This window comes from Ceratocystis lukuohia, assembly GCF_044167205.1.
Source record: "Ceratocystis lukuohia strain C4212 chromosome Unknown Supercontig1_pilon, whole genome shotgun sequence".
NCBI classification, from domain to species: Eukaryota; Fungi; Ascomycota; class Sordariomycetes; order Microascales; family Ceratocystidaceae; genus Ceratocystis; species Ceratocystis lukuohia.
Window position 1 is genome coordinate 5,537,018 of NW_027263520.1, and position 19,547 is coordinate 5,556,564.

At 49.5% G+C, this 19,547-nt stretch overlaps 3 protein-coding genes across 3 annotated transcripts; 2 read left to right on the forward strand and 1 right to left on the reverse strand.

Moving 5' to 3' along the window:
• Positions 1-1,128: 1,128 nt before the first annotated feature.
• HOO65_011371 (LITAF-like zinc finger protein) lies at positions 1,129-2,573 on the forward strand (the record flags this gene model as incomplete). The annotated part of the gene is made up of 3 exons (XM_071005815.1): positions 1,129-1,141; positions 1,264-2,069; positions 2,301-2,573. The coding sequence occupies 3 exons, from the start codon at positions 1,129-1,131 to the stop codon at positions 2,571-2,573; spliced, it is 1,092 nt and encodes a 363-aa protein (XP_070863192.1).
• A 1,129-nt stretch (positions 2,574-3,702) lies between these two features.
• On the forward strand, positions 3,703-6,686 carry HOO65_011372 (Spindle pole body component alp14; the record flags this gene model as incomplete). Its single annotated transcript, XM_071005389.1, has 2 exons — positions 3,703-3,759; positions 3,834-6,686. 2 exons carry the CDS (start codon positions 3,703-3,705, stop codon positions 6,684-6,686), a joined length of 2,910 nt encoding a protein of 969 aa, XP_070863193.1.
• Positions 6,687-7,097: 411 nt separating this feature from the next.
• Positions 7,098-17,054, reverse strand: HOO65_011373 (Vacuolar protein sorting-associated protein 13; the record flags this gene model as incomplete). The annotated part of the gene is made up of 1 exon (XM_070999958.1): positions 7,098-17,054. The coding sequence occupies one exon, from the start codon at positions 17,052-17,054 to the stop codon at positions 7,098-7,100; it is 9,957 nt and encodes a 3,318-aa protein (XP_070863194.1).
• Between the last annotated feature and the right edge of the window lie 2,493 nt (positions 17,055-19,547).

Here is a 19,547-nt window from a genome sequence, read left to right on the forward strand (position 1 = left end):
TTCTGATTGCCCACGACAAACACCCCTTAGCGCCTAAATTTGCTTGCGGAGATATCTATGAGAATGTGACGTGTGGCACCAAGTCCACACGCACCATGTCGGCTGATTTCCAACAAGCACAGATTTTTATTCCTTTTCCTGAAGCCCCTGTTCGTAGGCCTGCGGCTACAAATTAGAGCCAATGCAGAAACACAGCATATAGAACCTACAGGGAAAATCGACTTGGAAAGTTAATGTCGATATGTTTCGCAGTAGTACTTAAGAAGCTTTGGGTTTCTAGGGAGGGGCTTCACGGATATAAAAGTTGTGAGAGGACACATTAGTCCTTCATGTCCACATCGATATCAGATGTTCTGGCCAGTGGCCAGCTCTTTTTGTGTTACTTTAGAGTTCTCCTGGCAATATCCTCAAGCCCTTCAGCCACAAGGCCCTACTCAAGCGCAACATCGTAAAAAGCGCTTATTAAGCAGAGAAAAGCAAAATCTAATTTCCTCCATTTCTTTTATGTCCGAACCTTGTATCTTTTCAACCACCCCTTTTGTCCCTTGCTGACCCAACCCATGAGCAGCCCATCCATGGCTCGTGGATTGAATAGCAGATGACAGCCCATGCATGCCCCATGCCTAGGTAAATATGATAGGGGCTGGGATAGACGTTGGATTGAGACAGTCAGCGGCTTGCTGCAGCAGATACGATACATCTACAGAGCGCACACATCGTAAAGGCTAATCAGTCAATCCCTTCTATGGATGCAGCCTTATCGCATTTACTTGCAGGCAGGGGCTATGTAAACCAGCACACAAAGTCCGTTCGTTATCTTACTCTTTCACAGCCTTCAATATTGGGACATGTGCCTTGTGTCCAGGATTAGGTAGGATGTCAACGACCCCTATAAATTGCCCTTAGCTGTTCCTTCAGTCGCAAATTTTGCTGCTTTTGTTCTGCCATTCTGTTGCGTCGGCACTCGCTTCAACCTGTCTATATTGTGATCACTGCCCGTCTCCTCCTCACTTTCTTTGTCTCACTCTCTATCTCTCTCTCTCTATCTGTTGTTGAGAGCGCCCCTACTTCTCTCTTTTACTCAAAGAGCTACCTTACCTATTACCTATGAATAAACCTGCGGCTACAATGGGCATCATATGTAAGTTCCCCGCCAAGCATTTATCGAAAGCTTGGGCTGCTTAACGATCCCTAAGGCGAACAGATCGGCCTACCAAGCGATGATAAGCCAACCTAATTATTGACGATCAACCACTACTGCAGACAATAACACGGGCTCGTCCGGTCCTAATGCACCAGCGGCCTCGAGCGCGAACCAAAACACAAATTCACCCGAGTTTAATAGAGATGACTACCTCCCGGAGGTAGTGGTTCAAACACATGACAATCAGGAGTTTCAGAACCCCCAGTACCTTCAACACCCTCATCCGATATCACCCAACTCAACCGGAGGGCTGCCTTCTTTACTATCTGAGCCAACTTGGGCTTCCGAGACCAACACTTCAATTGCCGGTGGGGCGCAATTCACAAACAGCTCAACCGTTTCATATGATTCAGAAGCAAAGACAGACAGCGGCAAGGCTTCCTATGGTTTGGAAAGCCATGCAACATCGAGTGCAGCTCTCCCAGCTCCCATGAGCCCACAGGTCACTAGCAACAATGACCACCCCGCCCCGTACCCGCCAAACACGCAGCATGCCAGTGCCACTTACCCGGGATCTTACACACAGGAGCATGCCGAAAGCCAGCCGCAAACATCCACATACAGACCAGATTCCACAGTCTTGCCGCACTCACCTCCTGTGGTACCAATGTCTCCTCCCCCTATGTACACCGGTACACCTCCTGTCCAAAATACACCGGGCCCAGCTCCCACCCCAGCTCCGCCAGCGGCAATTCCAAATACCCCAGCTGCGCCAATTCCTCAGCAAATGCCTCCCTCGCATGGACTGCCACTGACCTCGCTTCATAGAGAACCAGCTCCGGTTCTATGTCCTCACTGCAATCATTACGGGCTAACGTCTACTTCTGTCGAAAGCGGTGGCTTCACCCATGCCATCGCGTGCTTGGTGTGCTTCATTACAGCATGTGGATGCATCCCTTACTTCATATCATCTTTAAAAGACGTCCAACACAAATGCACACATGTAGGTCCGCTCTTAAGCCTAGTAGTTGACAGCAAGAAACAATATGTAGCTAACAAATCCGTGTACTGTGCTTAGTGTGGGATACGACTTGCAAAATACCATCGAAGCGGAAGAACAGAGGTAATGGTGCCTGTAACAGCTATCCCTTTACAGCATAATCTATATCAACACCATGGATACCAGCCACAGGCACCACCACAGATGCCTACACCGGCGGCACAGCAGGTATCACAGCCACAACAGCATCAACAACCACAACAGCAACAGCAACAGCAACAGCAACAGCAACAGCAACAGCAACAGCAACAGCAACAGCAACAGCAACAGCAACAGCAACACTTACAACAACAACAACGACAACAACAACAACAACATGAGGAAGAATCTCCTCCTCAGTATGACCAGGTGCCTCTGGAGGCAAGATAGGCTTCAGAGAGATGGTAGGGCGGGGCAGCAAGAAAGGGGGACTCAGAATGTAGATACATGCTTGTGGGATCAGCTATGGAGATGGAGATATGCTGATTATATAGGGGGAAGGAAGAGCGACTCCTAATACAAATATTGAATAATTTTTTGACAAAGTCATCTCAGCTAGCACGTTAGGGTTTTGAACCATGTTTTTTGTCAGCTGTCAGACAGCTGTCCATAGTTCTGACCGCCGAGCCACATGCTGCATGGTTTCCCCGTTGACGACAGTTATCAACAAAAATTTCAAGACACGCCACCTTACAGGCTAAAGAACAAGCCAAACAACAACCGGCCTTGACAACTTAGCTTCTCTTTACCTTTTAATTCAATTCATCGTTCACTGCCTTTGAAGTGGCCGCTATCATCAATCACGCTGTTCACCCTTCACTGTAACCTCCAACCGTCTATTTATTTAATTTTTTGCCAATACTATATCGAGGCCCTGCCCCCGCATCCCTCTGCGCGTTGTTGTGTTGCCAGTTAGCCCCCCTCGTTTCTGCTCTTATCCCCTATAACGGGTGGCTATTCTGCTTGGTAGCATCAACAACTATTTTGCTCTCAACCAATCCCTGTCCGTGCTTCCCCGGCCCTCTTTTATGTCTTGATGTGGATTCTTTCTGGTTCTGAAGTTTGACTAAGGCCCTGCGAATCCCAAGCTGGCAGAAAGACTGAGCGAATACCACCGAAGAAGACCAAACGAGCTACCTACTCACTCCTCACTCTTCAATCCATTCCTCAAAGCACTCGGCTTGGCTTCTCGTGGATCTCTATTGTTGCCTAAAATGTAAGTAGGAGTCACCATCTCCCTCCCCCGCTGTCACACTTCCTTTGGAGCTTTACTAGCAGCTGCGCGCTGCCTCTTGTGTCCTACAATATCGCAAATGAAATCTGCCTTGGCGCTGTGTTGGAATTGCCAGCTAACGTCCGTTATCTGCTATCGTTTAGAAGCCAAACGACTGAATTCCATCCCGATAATAATAAACCGGCTCTGCGATTTGGCCTTGCGACTACCCACAGACCGACCAAAACAAAAACCATAAACTGCCTGGGTCAAGTCCCCCTGACTCTAATACAAACCTAAACCACCATGGCCGACGAAGAAAGCTTTGAATCGATCCCTATTGTCGACCGATTCACTCACAAGGTATGCCATGAATTTCATCCTACGCTAACTGCTCGCTCTACGTGCTGTAGCTAATGTTGGCAAATTTTTGTTAGGTCTGGAAAGCTCGCAAGAGTGGCTACGAAGCGGCAACCAAAATCTTCGAAAAGACCCCCGACGAGTCTGACGATGCTTTCCGACCATTTCTGCTCGATTCTAGCTTATGGAAAGCGGCCGTGACTGACTCTAATGTCGCCGCCCAACAAGAAGGCATTATTGCTTTGAATGCATTCCTGAAGTTTGGCGGCCGCGAAGCTTGCGTAAGATCACGAGGCACTGTCGTTACCGGCCTAGTTGAAAAGGCCCTGGCTTCAGCACGCGCAGCCACCAAAACAAATGCTGTCGAGGCGCTTTTATTGTATGTCGAGGGAGATGTCTCTGGACCTATTATTGAGGATCTATTACCTGGTCTGTCCAACAAGCAGCCTAAGATTATAGCTGCCACACTAGCCGCTTTTACTGCTATCTTCCACAACTATGGTTGCAAGATTGTAGATCCTAAGCCTGTGCTCAAAGGCTTGCCTAAGGCTTTTGGTCATGCTGACAAAAACGTCAGAGCAGAGGCCACAAATTTGGCTGTTGAGCTGTATAGATGGTTGCGTGAGGCCATGAAGCCCATGTTCTGGGCCGACTTGAAACCTACGCAACAATCTGATCTTGAATCGCAGTTTGAAAAGGTCAAGTCAGAACCTGCGCCTAAACAGGAGCGTTTGCTACGAACGCAACAAGAGGCATTGGCACAAGCGCCGGCTGGCGGTGACGATGATGAAGCAGAGGAAGAAGATATCGCCGAAGAAGCGGGCGAAGTTGATGTTTTCGACCTTGCTGAGCCGCAAGATATCTTGAAAGGACTGCCGGCCAACTTTTACGATGGTGTTGCGTCATCAAAATGGAAGGAAAGGAAAGAGGCTGTAGAGGCCTTGTTTGCTGTGGCCAATGTTCCTCGAATCAAGGACGCCGATTTTAGCGAGATCAACCGTTGCTTGGCCAAGTGCATGAAGGATGCCAATGTCGCTGTTGTCACTCAAGCCGCACAGTGCATTGAAGCCCTAGCCAAGGGTTTGCGGCAAGGATATGCCAAGTACCGGCCTACTGTCATGCAGCCCATCATGGAGCGTTTGAAAGAGAAGAAGGTTACCGTGGCGGATGCCCTAGGCGCAGCCCTTGATGCTGTGTTTGCGGCCACTAGCCTTACTGACTGCATGGAAGACATTATTGCCTTCTTGGGCAATAAAAACCCACAGGTTAAGGAGGGTACCATGAAGTTCTTGGTGCGGTGTCTGAGAACTACACGTAGTGTCCCTGCTAAGCCTGAAATTCAGCAGATGGTCGATGCGGCTAAAAAGCTCCTCTCCGAGTCGAGCGAGGGTCTTCGCTCAGGTGGCGCTGAGATTCTCGGTACAATTATGAAGATTATTGGCGAGCGGCCAATGAAGCCTCACCTGGAGGGTCTTGATGATATTCGAAAGAACAAAATCACTGAATTCTTCGAGACTGCCGAAGTCAAAGCCAAGGATAAGCCCAAGCCCCCTCCACCAGCTCCCAAAGCTGCTCCAGCCCCTAAGAAGGTTGTAGGGGGCGCTCGCAAAGCCCCAGCCAAAAAAGCTGCCCCCAGTGCTGCTGCTTCTCGAGTATTATCCCCCGAGCCTGCCCCTCCCCCAGCAGCTGTGGCTCGTCCGGCAGCACGAGCACCTGCCAAGCTATCCGGGCTGAAGGCTACGCGGGGACGGCCTGCTGCTGGCCCTAGCGGGCTTTCGTCTCCTCGAAAGCCTGCCGCTGCTCCGATAATGCCCGAAGAAGAGTATGAAGAGGAGCCCGCTCCACCCCCGGCTACTGCCCCTCGTAGCATCAGAGGTGGCCTTGCCGGGCGTTCCCTAACCAAGCCTGGGTCTGCTCCCATAATGCCCCCTGAGTCGCCGACAACGCCCTCATATCCTGGTCCTACTAGTGGCTTTACGGCAATCGAGCGCGCTGAACTTGAGGAGCTACGCGTGGCGAATGAGCGGTTGACGCGGCTTATCGACGACATGAAACAAGATCGCAGCAAGCTTTTGTCAGAAAACCAAGAGCTGAAGAACCAAAACGCTAGTTTGATAGAAGATCATACACGCGACGTCTTGAGTATAAAGGCGAAGGAGACGCAACTCGTGCGTGCTCGCAGCGATGCCGAGGCGACAGAGCAGACCAATGAGCGTTTGCGGAGAGAACTCGATCGTCTGAAGCGGGCTTTAAGCCGTGCTGAGGGTCTCGGAACGGGTGGTGCTGTTAGCCCAGTTGGTGAGTGTCTTAAGAAAAGACCGCATGATTTGGCTTTCGGCAATACTGACTCTGAGACTTCAACCACAGACCGCGACCGTATAGCCTCTCCCACGCATGATGATGCTGGACTCTATCGCGATGCTGGTCGTACTGGTCCTGGACCTTCCGCCTACAGCCGTCCAGATTCGCAGGCTAGCCGTAGTACTGCCAATGGCAATCGCATCAGCTACGCAAGCAACCTTAGCGAAGAGAAAGAAAACGGGGAGCCTGTATACGCCCGTGCTAAGCTGAGTCCCGGCTTGGGATATGGGAGCGGGGGCTCAAGCGGGTTGCCGTCCGGCCGTGCTAGCCCTGCACGCGGCTACCGCCAAACAATGCAAATGCCCTCTTCGTCGCTTCACAACACTCAGAACACAGATGATGGCAGCTTGCAGGGTAACTATGGCGACCGCATTGACCGACACATGGACAGACACGGTAGTGGTGGTCATAGTAGCATGGCTATGGACCGCATGAGCGGCATGAACTCGGTAGATAGAGGAGGAACGCCAACAGGAGGAGTTGAGAGCTGGAAGCGGGCAGCAGAGGTGACGAGCCAGTTGAAAGCACGTATTGAGCAGATGAAGGCCAAGCAAGGTTTCCGCCAATAGGCGGGCTTGCTCCCATACTAGCTGATTGGCTGGATCACTGTAGTGTTCTCTGTCTGGTTGTTTTTAGGTTGTTTGCTTGTTTGCTTGTTGGATACCATGGATGTTTTTGTTTAGCTTTCAAGAAGTCTATAGAAGCCCACGTTTCATCATTGGATATTAATTAGGAATGAAAGAGTAGAAATGAAATGAGAATGGGAAAAAGAATGAAAATGAAAATGAGGATGAGAATTCAAGCACCAAGAAAATATGCAAAAAAAAAAAGAAAAAAACTAAAGACACCAACTAAGTACTAAGTCTATTTGCGTCATTCACCACCCTCCACTACCCGTCCATATACAAAATTCCAAAAACTACTCATGTCAGAAGAACACCAACGAGTCCAAAAAAATGCCAAAAAAGAATACACCCTAATCAATGCGTCCTGAACTTGCGGTTGAACTCCTCCACGGCCACCGCCACCATGCGGTACAAGAAAGCACGGCCACTCTCGTCCGTGACTGGGATAAAGGGGCCATTAGCGCCTCCTTTCAGGACAACACTTATGCCGGTCCGCTCCTTGCTGATGGTCTGGATCTCCTTGAGCGGGATGTCCCACTCCGAGTTTAGCTTGCGTGCCCATACCACGAGAATGCGAGAGAAGGTTACAATCACAACTAGATCCTCGCGAGGAAGCTCCAAGTGCGCAATGTATTTCTCGTCAAAGAATCGGCCATTATCAACCTGCTTCAGCCAGTACTGACCAAGAGCCTCGCGTTCGTTAAAGGGCCGGACGATTCCATCTAAGGGAATAAAACGTGGCTTGCGCACTTGCTCCAACTCGCTGCCATCAAAGACAGTGGTCGTGTTGCGAATGCCCTCGGAGACGTTGGAGGCCAAGTCCAGCACACCAATGGCCGGCTTAGTGGCGAATCCAATGACACCCTTTCCCACTCCCTTCAGGAAACCTAGAGCGCCTTCCTGTTCAGCGCCTTCCCATGGCTTCTTGGCCAGGCCGCCAACGCCTGATGCAACGCTAGTCAGAAGTGAGTTGGCACCAGCAGTAACGCCAAATAGGGCATGCTTAGGCCGGTTGCGAGCGCGTGTTATGCGTCGCCGATCTTGAAATTGCTTGTCTAACGTAGCAAGAGCAAGACCCTTGGCTACACTACCCGTCACCTTGCTGAAAGAGTCACTGAATCCATACACTGATTTCTTGATAAAGGAAGTCGCACCCTTGGCTAGACCGAGAGTGAACTCTTCGGCATTGTCGTTGAGAATTAGTCCTTGGTACGGTTCATAGAAGATGTCTGTGATTCCAGAGGAAATGTTGTTGAATAGACCAACGGGGTTTCCAAGGAAGTCAGCGCTGCCAAGTATCTTGTGCACTTGGTACAGTGCCTCTTGCGTGTAGTGGCTGGTGACATTTTGCATTAGTACCGGAACAGAAACGCGGACATTCTCTAGTAGTAGAGCATTGAAGCGAATCGGAGCGTCATTGACATTCCCGATGGCCATAGTCATCATGTTGATGAAGAAGGTCACTGGGTTGTGAGAGCCCATATCCGAGGTTGTATTAACGACTTGTGTTCGCATAAAAGAAATGTTGAGTTGCATTGGCTGGATATTTAGCACTTCAAAGTATATATCATTGCCAGCCTGTTCCATTTTGGGCTGGGGAATATCCAGGCTTTCTTCGCATAGCTTGCCATTGCTGTGGACCGAAGTGCTGGCTAGGGAGGGGTCGTCGTCAGAAATAAACGAGAGGCTGCTGTTTGCAAAGTCCATAATGGCGTATAAAAAGTCTTCGTCGAGCTCAATAGTCATTTCCTGTAGCAAGACTGTAGCATATTTGACGTAGAGTAGGCCATAGGACTCGTCCTTAAGCCGCGTAATCATCATGTGTAGCGAAGGGTGGGCCTCGATTTCATTAGTTTTCTTGGGAACTACACTGGGGAACAGCAGCATGGGGAAAACGCCGCCGTAAAGCTGGTTATCAATTTGTATCCATTTGATGCCTAAGCTGGCCGTCTGGTACGTTTGCGACTCATGATAGCGCAGCTGAACGCCACGGAATGTGACATAGGCCAATTCTTTGTGAGATGCATTGATCAGTGATATCGCAACACCTGACAAGTTCATATGCGCGCTGAAGGTGGTTCCAGTTTCTTGGTCCTTGGTTTCATAGGCTGCTGCCGAGCCGGAGGCTGACGAGGATGTCGAGCTACGTGGTATGACATCTCTAGAAGTCTGCCCCTTGTATTTGCTTCGGGAGGCTTTGTAGTTGGACAAAATAAGAGTTTGTGTGGGTCCATCAGCGGCAACGGAGATGTCAATGACCTCTTGTCCGCCGTTAGGCAAACCATACTTCATGGGTAACTGAGTGCCAATCTCGGAAAGCTGTACATGTCGCTCAAGGTTCCTTCTAGCGCCCGGAACACTACCTTGGGCACAGATGATGACCTCCTTGTTACTGGCAGCCGGGAAATCCCAAGCATATGGCATCATGCTACGTGGTGGAAGACGATACTTGATAGGTTTCCATCCAGATTGCGCTTCGATTCCATCCTCATCAATATAAGGATTAGCCTGCCAGAACGTAAACTCAGCCGAGCTTTCGTTACGCATGGAAAAAGGCCAGTTTCTAGTCTCATAAGCTAGGTGCACAAAGACCGTAGCACCCTCTATCAAGATCTCAACACGCACCAATTTGTGACCCTGGCCGTCCTTGTTGATCTTGATGTGCGTTGTACCAAGATCAGACAGGTTAAAGGGAGACGACCAAGGGTTGTTTATTCCCGGGAAGGCTAGACATAACTGCTTTGTGGCAGACTTGCTCATGAACCGTAGCGGCTCGAGCAGACGCGGCTTCAGCATCAAGATGCTCGAGGAGCTAGGCTCTCGGGCCCTGAGATCCTCACCCAGCTTATTAATGACAATGAAGCGTGGTGAGATTGTGACAATCTTGGTGAGGCGGTACTTACCAACGCCACTTTCGACTGCCAGACCGATGGAGATTTCGGTGTTCTTGGAGTGTGAATCACTAGAATGCAAGACAACCTCGGTGCTGCTCCCCGCAGCGTCAAAGCTCTGTGGCTTGCTCCAGTCCGAGGTTCCAAGCTTCAAGAACGCGCGATTACGATGATCATCGTTGTCAAAAGAGAACATGAGCGGTTGTGCTTTCATGTCCTCGTCACGTAGATTTCTCACATCACTAGCAGGGTGGCTTTGGCCAGCAGCCACCTTGGCATTCTGCATAAAGCCGCGGGCGCGGATAAGCAGTTCCATTCCAGTCTTGTTGAGTATGACGTAGGGCGTATATACTATGACCTTGAAAGCACCTCCTCCATCGGGAATCTTTTCGTATAAGAGGTTAAGCGTGAGGTTCAGGCCTTTGGCGTCGCGGCAAACAAGCCGGCGCTCCTGGCTAAAGTCTTTGGAAGAGGTGCCGGAGTTGATGATGGCAAAGTCGCTAGGCTTAAAGACGCTGTCTTGCATATCAATGTTAAGCAAAAGCAGATGCGAGAGATCGACCACGTGTATAGGACTGACACCACCTTTGCGCAAGAAGTTGCTCCAATCGCGCTGCGTGTTTTTGTCATAGATGCGGTACTTAAAGTCGTGGGGGAGAAGGTTCTCAAGAGTAATAGGGGGAGAGATCTTAATAGTCATGTACGGGTAGTTTCGTGTCAGTGGGTTTGTTTTGTCATACTGGGCCGCCACTTGGAAGTAGAACAAGTTTCCGTTTTCACCCTTGCACATAATAGTGCGTGTAGGTTTGCCCATCATGTCTCGCCAGCCGATTGTAGCCGTTGACCATTCATAACCAAAGCCCGAATCAGGCCGGATGAGCATTGACTTGCTGTAGGCTGCCCCGATTGGAGCAGGTGCTTTGGCCCCAGGTGCTACCTGTTCGATCTTGAGGAGATCTCCGGTATCGATGTCGAAAACGCCTATTTCTAAGGGGATCTGCGTGTTGTTCTCGAAAACAAGCGGAGATCGAATGGTGACATACTTGACATAATCGGACTCTAGCACCACCTCTACCATGAGTCGGTGCAATACGTTCTCTACCCGAGGCTTTAGAGCAAAGAGGAACTCTCCCTCGCGGTTCAGCGTGACATTTCGAATCGGATCAAAGCCACTACCTTCAAGTGTAATCTCAACAGTTGCCGAACGATCATCAGAAGAGACAATCTCACGCATTTTTTCCCAAGGCTCAAAACACCACGGTGTTTCTTGCCCATCATTCAAATGTGCTGTAATCTTCTCATCAGCTTCAACTGATTCTGCCGCCGCTGTCGTACTTTGTGACGTTACGGTGATATCAAATCCAGTGTAATTGCGTATCCGGTAAGGGGCCTCTGCTCCTCGAGGCTTCTCAACAGCTTGCTGGTACTTGGACAGAATACCCATAGATGCCATAGCCAGTTGCACCGTAGCGGTGGTAATTGTCACATCGAAAGTTTTAGAAGAATCCATAGCAATGTTCAGGAGTCCAGTTTCGGAGACGCGGTCAACGTTGATCGAAGTTTGCCAAGGTTCGATAAGAGGCTCCCATGCCGACTTAGAGAAGTTGTATACATTGGCATACATTTCAACACTAACGCCAGCTTTCAAATCAGTTGACCAGTTATCGACGTTGGCTGTGAAGGCGCCAAAAGCAGTGTCCAGCATAGGTAATTCATGGCCTTCTCCAATGAGGACTAGGCGGACTTCGCTGAAGGATGCGCGCAATTGCTCAATGCACTTGGCCTGGTTCTGATTTCTTGTCGTCGCATCACCGCCACTGTCTATCACTGGGGCTATGGCCTTAGATGACGAAGGTGGCTCTTTAGTCGGATTATCGGTAGAAGACGAAGGCAACCCGCCCCCGGCGCTCTTTCCCGTAGCTCCTCCATCAGTAGAAGGATCGCAATCGGCATTCCGGTCATTTGACAGTTCAGATGCCTTGGCAAGAATCTGAAGGATCAGATAAATATCGCGAAAAGAAAGGCGTAAAATGAGAGGGTCAACCGCGAGATCTATACTAGTTACATTGGCCTTTGAGTTGTCCATTGCTACCTGCACGGAAAAGTCGTCAAGCACTCTCAGACGCGAAGAGTCGAAATGGTCCATTTTACACAAGAACATGCTCACTTCCGAGACTTGAAACGTAGTGGCATTTTGCTTCGACAGCAAGACTTGGCGTGTACCAAGAACGATGGCCTCAGAGCTAGTGCTTAGTGGATCGGCAATCAAAATCAACTGGGAATCGATGATATTAACTCGAAATACAACATTGAGAGTCCCCTTGTCGGTGTCCGCATCAGGGGCAGCTGGTGCCGGGCCAATGGCTTTGCTGGTACTCTGCGCCGTTGATATTGATGGCCGAGAATGCGGAAGAGAGACCGGGTTGCCATCCTTTTTATTGCTCATAGGGCTGGAAGGTTGAGGCTGCACATCAGGGTCAGCCCCAATGAGGGAAGGGGGTTGCAAGCTCACGGTTAAGAACTTGTTCACCGCAAATAGGTAGTCAAGTGCAAAAATGAGGCGTGGGCTGTCCAACGTAATGACAAGAATCATAGTGCGATCTTGGCCGCCAGAAATTGTGACTGTGGACATGAGTTGTTTGACTGCTTCCGACCGTGGAGACATGATGCGGCGGAATTTGTTCTTGTTCTGGGACCGAAGGTCATGAATTGTGAACGACTGAATCAACAACTCAGCCTCGATGGAGGCATCGGAGACCATCTTAAACTTGATCTCGCTTTCATTCAGAGAGAAGCGCGATAAAGCAGCAGCTTTAACATCGCGGACGGGACAGTTTTCTTGAGCAGCAATGAGATCTAAGCCGATTGTTTTGACGCGGAAGACAAGATCAAGCCGGGTCCAAGAAGAAGACATGTCTGTTCGAAGCTCGGGGCCAAGGCTAGAGCTTGGTTGCGAATCTATAGCAATGGAATCGCCAGCAGGGACAGCGACGTCGTCATTTCCTTCTCTATCCTTGCTGCCTTCACCTCCAGCAGCAGGTGTCAAGGGAGGCAAGGCTGCTGATACTGGGAGAGAGACAGAACTCTTTGAACTATCGGAGCTCTCCAGCACATCAGAGTCAACAGGGGTGAAGACTGTTGGGACCGACCGGGAGACCTCTAACAAAAACTGGATCTGGAATTGGGTGAGCCGGAGGTTAAAGTCAGACATGCTGCCTTCGATTTCCATGTCAGGCCGCAAGGATCCAGGCCGATGTTCCACAGAGGTCATCTTGAAATTAAGGTCAACATGGTCAATCATTTCCAACTCCTCACTTTGGCCGCCAGGATAAACCATGTTGGACGTCAGTCGAATGTTACGAATACCAGCGGTGATTACCGTTGCAACATCGGTCGTCGTCTCCTTGGACACCGGGACAAAGTTGTTTTGGGCATATATTTCTCCCAGATACGCCACTACCACATCCACATCATCTCGCTGGCTTTTCACTACCATCGATCGCGGAAAGGATACAATGGGAGTAGAAATGACGACATCATACCTCATGCGGCTATTACTATGCTGAATTTGCGTAGCCTGCGAGGCTGCTGCCTGGCGAGCGGCATTGTAAAGTGCCTGCATCTGACCAAACTTGACAACAAATGCAACAATGTCGCGGAACGGCTCCTGGACAAACATTACTTTGACCGAGCCGGCACGGAAGTAGACCGACGTGTCATAGCCAGGATAGTTGCTCACATCATTAGAGTCAAATGTCTCATACCGGAAGTCTGCAAGATCATCTCCATGCACGGAAATCAGCCGGCGCAAAGAAGAATCGGCCGGTAGATGTGTGTTGACGTCATCGACAAGACTAAAGTCTCCCAGTTTGGCATTTAGACGCATAACTGGGCCAACCACGAAAAGGCCAACATCAGCATGGTTGAGGGCCAGAGTTGCCAGACGAGTGCCATCGTTATTAAGAATCAGGCGGATACTTTTCAGCTCTGCCTTGATCTTTATTGAAGATGGAGTAGCTTGAGGGGTGGGAGAAGTGGGAACAACAATTGCAGGCGAAACACCACCAGTCACCAAGTTAGCGTCGCTAGATAGAGACATGATACTAAGTCGGCGCAAGCTAGGTCGCGTTGGCGGCTTGGTTTCAGGAGGCGAAGACCCGGATTCATTGCTATTGTCAGAGAACGTCGTAAGTGTGAAGTCCAAAAGGGTCAAGAGAGTCTTGCGGGTGACAATTAGATTGATAGTGGAGACGGAAATTGAAAGGTTTGTCTCAATGCCTTCATATACTGTTAGGAACTCGGGCGACTCGCGGCTGACTTTGGTGAACTTTATCTGCACTAGGCTGCGATTCTGCAGTAAATCCTCCGTGTCGCCAGAAGACACGATGGCCTTAAACTCCGGGGGCGTGTTTTCCACTACAAAGTCATCGAGTGTCACGGACCCAAGAGAAACCTCTGCTACAAGATCACAAGGCCGGTTATAAAAGAGAATGTCAAAGTTTTCAGCCGTCAATTCAACAAGAAGTTGGTCAGGGCGTTGGCCATTAGGATCGCTGCGGCACAAAGAACCCTTAAGATAGTCAATCTTGAACGTGAACTGAAAATTGCGTTGCTGGAGCCTAAGCTGCTCGCTAACCTCGCTAGATGCTTTGGATTTAGAATCCGAGGAAATAGAGGCGCTCTCATTGTCATTATCGTTGTCATCAATATGGAGGTCATCCTCCATTATGACAGGGGGACGGACGGATAAAAACAGAGAAGGGCGACGAGTTGACACTGGAAGGGGCTGTTCAAGAGCTGACATGAAGGAAGAATGGCTACCTCTTCTAGAGCCAATTTTTTTAGTCCCCTTATCCCTATCATCTGAGCCTTGATTAGCCGCAGCATCTAGTTTTGGGATAGCAACTTCTATGGCTTTCATCAGCGTCTTGTACTTTTGGTCAGACAGTCTTGCGTGTAGCATGGGAAGATGGCCATGGACTTTGATTTTTGTCAAGTTTGGCGCTTTGGGAAGGATTGAAAGCTCAACGGTCAAATCAATGTTTATACGGTCGATTATGTGCAGTTTGAGGGGGTCTGTCTCATCGGCTAGCTGCTTCTTCGCGACTTCGATCGAAGGGCCAACGAGGACCTGGGTTGACGATAACTTAACCAAGAAACGGTCGTACATGGCCGACTCTAGCCGTTTCAGGTCTTCATCGGTATACATCTGCCGTTGCTTGGCGTGGATAAAGTTCATCATTTCCTTGTCGGCCAGCTTAGAAGCGACATTGACATGACCAGCATCCACTATAAGACATGGCGAGCTTTTTGTGGAAGTACTGAGTGGGATGATTATCAAAGGTGCCTGCAAGTCGAGATTGGCGTTAATGGCCTTGTGTTCCTCAAGGGCAAACTCCAAACTAGCCCGAGTTTGTTCCCGGAAGGTAACAACAGTAGCTCCAGCAGATTCCATAAGGGCGTTAATGGATTCCATGTGGCGCTCAGGAGGCCGGAAGAACTCAGAAATTCCAACTGCAAAGTTAGGATTCCAAATGATTTCCAAAGGCTTTAGCTTCATGACAAGAGCAACATCGCCTTCGCGATCTATTGGATTATTCTCGAGCTCCAAGTAAAAGAACGGGTCTGTTGGCTTGTTATTGTATACAGCCATCATGTCTGCCGCACGGAGGCTAAGGGCGTCTTTGACACGGACGATCTCGGGGTACAAGGAATCAGGAGTTGTACTGTCGTTCACCCGGAAGCCACCAAGGGTGACTTGAGCCAGGAATGAATCAGGCCGCTGCAGCATGCATGCTTTGAAAGCATCGAAATGCAAGCTCATCAGCTCCTTGAACTGGCCATGAGACTTCCTCCGCAAAGTAAAGCTACCAGTTCGCAAGGAGGACTCAACTTGAAGCTTTATAGAGTCCCTTGGAACATCAATAGTCTCGGCCAAAGCTGTTCGTTCATCCCAATCAATGACGTCATAAAGCTCCTGTCGCTGTTCATCAGTGATGAGAGTGTTCTCTGATGGCTCCTGATCCTGCTCTTCATTTTGACTCTCATCAGACGGCTTAGAGCCCCATACCCAAGCCATCCAGCCGCCTTGTTGCTGTTTTTGACTGCTTGGGTGTGTTTGCGCGTTCGCCTGTTGCGTTGCAGATGCCAAGCTTCGCTCCTTGCGCATCTGGTTATAAGCCAAGGATCGCCAAAAGCGCAGATCTTCGTACCCAAGTTTGGCCTCCAGCCTCTGCAGGTCTTCTTCTTCTTCAGGCTCCAGCATGATGTTCTTTTTTGTTTTCTTAAATAGCTCAATGTAGAGAAGACGATCGTCGCGGCGCTCCTTGAAAAAGTCCCAGGACCATTTGCGATTTCGCTCGTGAATCTTATTTAACACAGAGTTTCCGGCAAAACGGAACCAGGCGCGTGGGTCTTCCTTGACAGATACCTTAGGCTGATGGCGAAGATATTCTTGGTGTCTGACAAAATAGTGGAACAAATCAACCAACATCAGGCCATCGCGATATTGTTCATCGTCAAGGACAAGACCAATTTCGTCAAAGAGCAGATCAGCATGGAAGCGTGGGATGTGTCGATCGCCCGTCTTGTCAAGCTTCAGCTTTGCCTTGCCGGTAACAGGACGGAGGATGTACTGGTGCTTGAGGTGGGACTCGTTTGCATGGTTAGCAATCATGAGTCTAAACTTTTCAACAAAGGTGATGTGTGGTAAAAGCTCGTCTTGGTCGGGATTGAAATCGCGGCCTGTTCCCATCAGTTCGGTGTCAGTATTCCAGTAGACAGTAAGAGCCTCTAGAGATGCAAGCTTATGAGTAGTATCGCTAGAGTCTTGCATAAACATAGGCTTCCAACCACTGTCAGTAGTGATAGCACTGAACTCCTGCAACGTGATGCCGAGGGCAAACGGGTGGCCCGGAGCGGATATGGAGTCCTCGTATCGGATGTGAATGTTCTTGATTTGCACTTGGACGTTGTCCATGATCTTGGTGATCAGGCTCTGAGTGAAGCTCTGGGTCTTTTGCTCCTCCTCTTGACTGAGGCCTTCGCGGTTGCGGTCCCGCAAGATTTCAGCAGACTCGAGTCGTTCCATCTTGAGCCTCAGCTGCCGTCGGTCTTCCTCGTCAGGATCGTAGTTAGATTGTTCCTTGGGGGAGGCAAGCAAAAAGACATCTTCAATGAGAACCTTGACCGGAGCGCCACGCAGGTTGGACCATGGGATGACCAAAGTAAGCTCACCCAAATGGCCAGCAAACACATTTATAGGCAGCTTGAGCTGGTCGAGGGCTTCTCTTCGAAGCTCAAGATCGCGAAGCTTCACGTCGCCAGACCAGATTCCGACCTTCAGCTGGCCAGGGTCGAAGTTCTTAACATACATGCCCAGGAACCGGTTCAAAATCCCGGCGACAAGACCCTCGAGCATGGTGGCGGTGGTTTTCCCGGTGATAGCCGGGGTCTTGTAGGGTAGGGTGGGTAGATGATGTATGTGTCAGGTTTCGGATGGAAGCCGAAGCGGCTCGGGGGTTTTCGTCGTCGGGGTTCACGACACGATATTGAAAGCGGGGCTGTGTGTATTATGCGTGGGCCTAGGCGTGGATTGACATGGAAGACAGGCTTGGTTGGGTTGGCCGTGGCCGCCTAGTTTCCAGAGAAGCGGTTTCGTTTTGGTCTACTACATTGAGCAAGCAAAAGTTAGCTATTATTTAGTATAGCAACAAATAGGGTATGGGTAGCGCAGTTCACAGTCAACAGCCAAAGCCATGCGATACAATACTATGGCAGCGCATAAAAAGCGGATGGATGCACACAGGTACAGGCTGACATGACAGCAAGCCACGACATACAGATATGGTAGATGTTGGATGAATGGTCGTCGCAAAATAAAGCCTTGCCGAGGCTTGCCTTGAAGCAGCGGGCGAGGCGAGGCGAGGCTATACTATAACAAACAAATCCAAGGTAGCGAGCGCAACAAGCCAAATGAAGTATGACGGTGCAAGTTGATGGGTGGCTGTTAGATCGTTGGGTCTGGACAATGGGCAGTAACGAGGAGCTTCAAACGTCAGTTAGGCTCCTTTGCTTGCGTTGTTTTATTTTCTCTTTTCTTGCTACGCCTTAGCCGTCTTGATATTTGTTGACGCAAATGGGGCTTATCGCTGCCAGACGCTTCGAGAATTTTGTCTCTAGAGGGAGGGGTTATGTCATAGGCAATGCACAGTAAGCAAAGCAAGCCTTAGCCTAATCACATAATGAAGGAAGCGAGAGCTCACCAGGCCCGATAACCCTTGCCTTATGTTTCTTAGCTCCCTTGATCAATCAAACCGGATTCGTCAAGCTGGTGGGTGGGTGGTAAGCTTCTGCTGCTTGGCTGTTTCGCTTTGCCCTTGTCTTCCCTAACCCTAACGAATCAGCCACTGAAAGCCATTGCTTTATTCGTTTTGCGCCACATTAGGAATGTGGGAGATGCTGATGAGGCTGAAGAGATTAGGGAGACTAAGCGAGGTTGCCCTCTACATTGTTCTTTGTGAACAGAGCCCCCTATATGACGGCGAGAACAAGCGTCACAGTTTTGTGTTTTCCAGGTAGGAAACTGTTCTTTTACATCCCTTTTAACACGCTCTCCTTCCCTGTCACCTGATTATGATTCGCTCTCTTACTTTTCGCTCTGGCCTCTCACGCAGTTTGCTGGTGGCTCACTTTCCTACATCATGCAAATGCTTGACGACGCTGGTTAGGAGCGGCTTTCGCGGATTCTAGAACACAAATCGAGATCAAAACAGACGTTATAGAAAGTCATGGATGGAACTCCTCTTTGTTCTATCCGACCCCCCTTCGGTTCAGTTGAGGCGAGATTTACCCCAGACTGCAACGCAAATCCAAGTAGGATAACGCAAATAGCGGGATCTTCGCTACATAATAAAGTCCGATTGTTTTTCTGGCCACACTAACGCTAGTTCCGCTGTTAATCTATGGAACGGTCGATGAGAAACCAGTGGGAGGTGTTTCCGCGAAAGCCGCGACACAGGACACGGTCCATGGCCAGGTATAAAACCCAGCCTGCCTGAGAAAAGGGACAGATACGCTTTGAAGTTTTTCAGGCAAATGTTTGGGGCTGGGCCATGTAAGCATCCACCAACTCGGGCAGATGCCAAGTAACAAACCCCGGGATATATTTGCTCTCATTTAGGGGATTTCATTGGCAACTAGGATTGTCAATTGATTGCTTTCTATTATCCGAAGCGGAATTAAGACATGCATGTGCATCCATCAACGAGTTCAGGTAGTACGTCTTGGGATGGCACAAGTGTACGCTTGAAGCATGCCAGAAAAACAACCACAATGTGCAGAACTTGGGGCGATCCTCAGTGCCAGGAAGATCTCGACACAAAGCAGCTTGCTATGAACATAGAAAAAAAATTAAGCATACTTAAGGGTTGTGCTGCCTCATGTGCCGGTTGGCGATCTGAGCATCACGGAGCGGCGAACATGTTTTATCCCCCAAGTAAGAACGCATGAGACTTGCCAAGGTAGGCAACTTGCTAGGGTACGCTTCTTGAAATAGGTCAGAGTTCTGATAGCCAAGGTGAGAGTCGGCGTCTTATCACAGTCAGTGCCACAGGCAGAGTCCCATCATTACTTAGTGCTAATATTATGTATGGTTGGAGTCTAGGATAGAAATACTTCGATTATTAAGACGGGATTATTTTACTCGCTGCTATTTCTCCGAGGGGCTGTATTCTGTAAGCTTCTGTTTTATTTCTCCAAACAGCCCATGGAATAATCAAAAACATCTATTCCGAGCGTGCCTGAGTTGCTGCTACAGGCCGGCCTGCACATCTAGTTTTGTGCATATTAGAGTGCCTCCACTCAACTCTAGACAAAACTCTCCTCCTTGGATTGAGGCAATCTAGACCAAGCG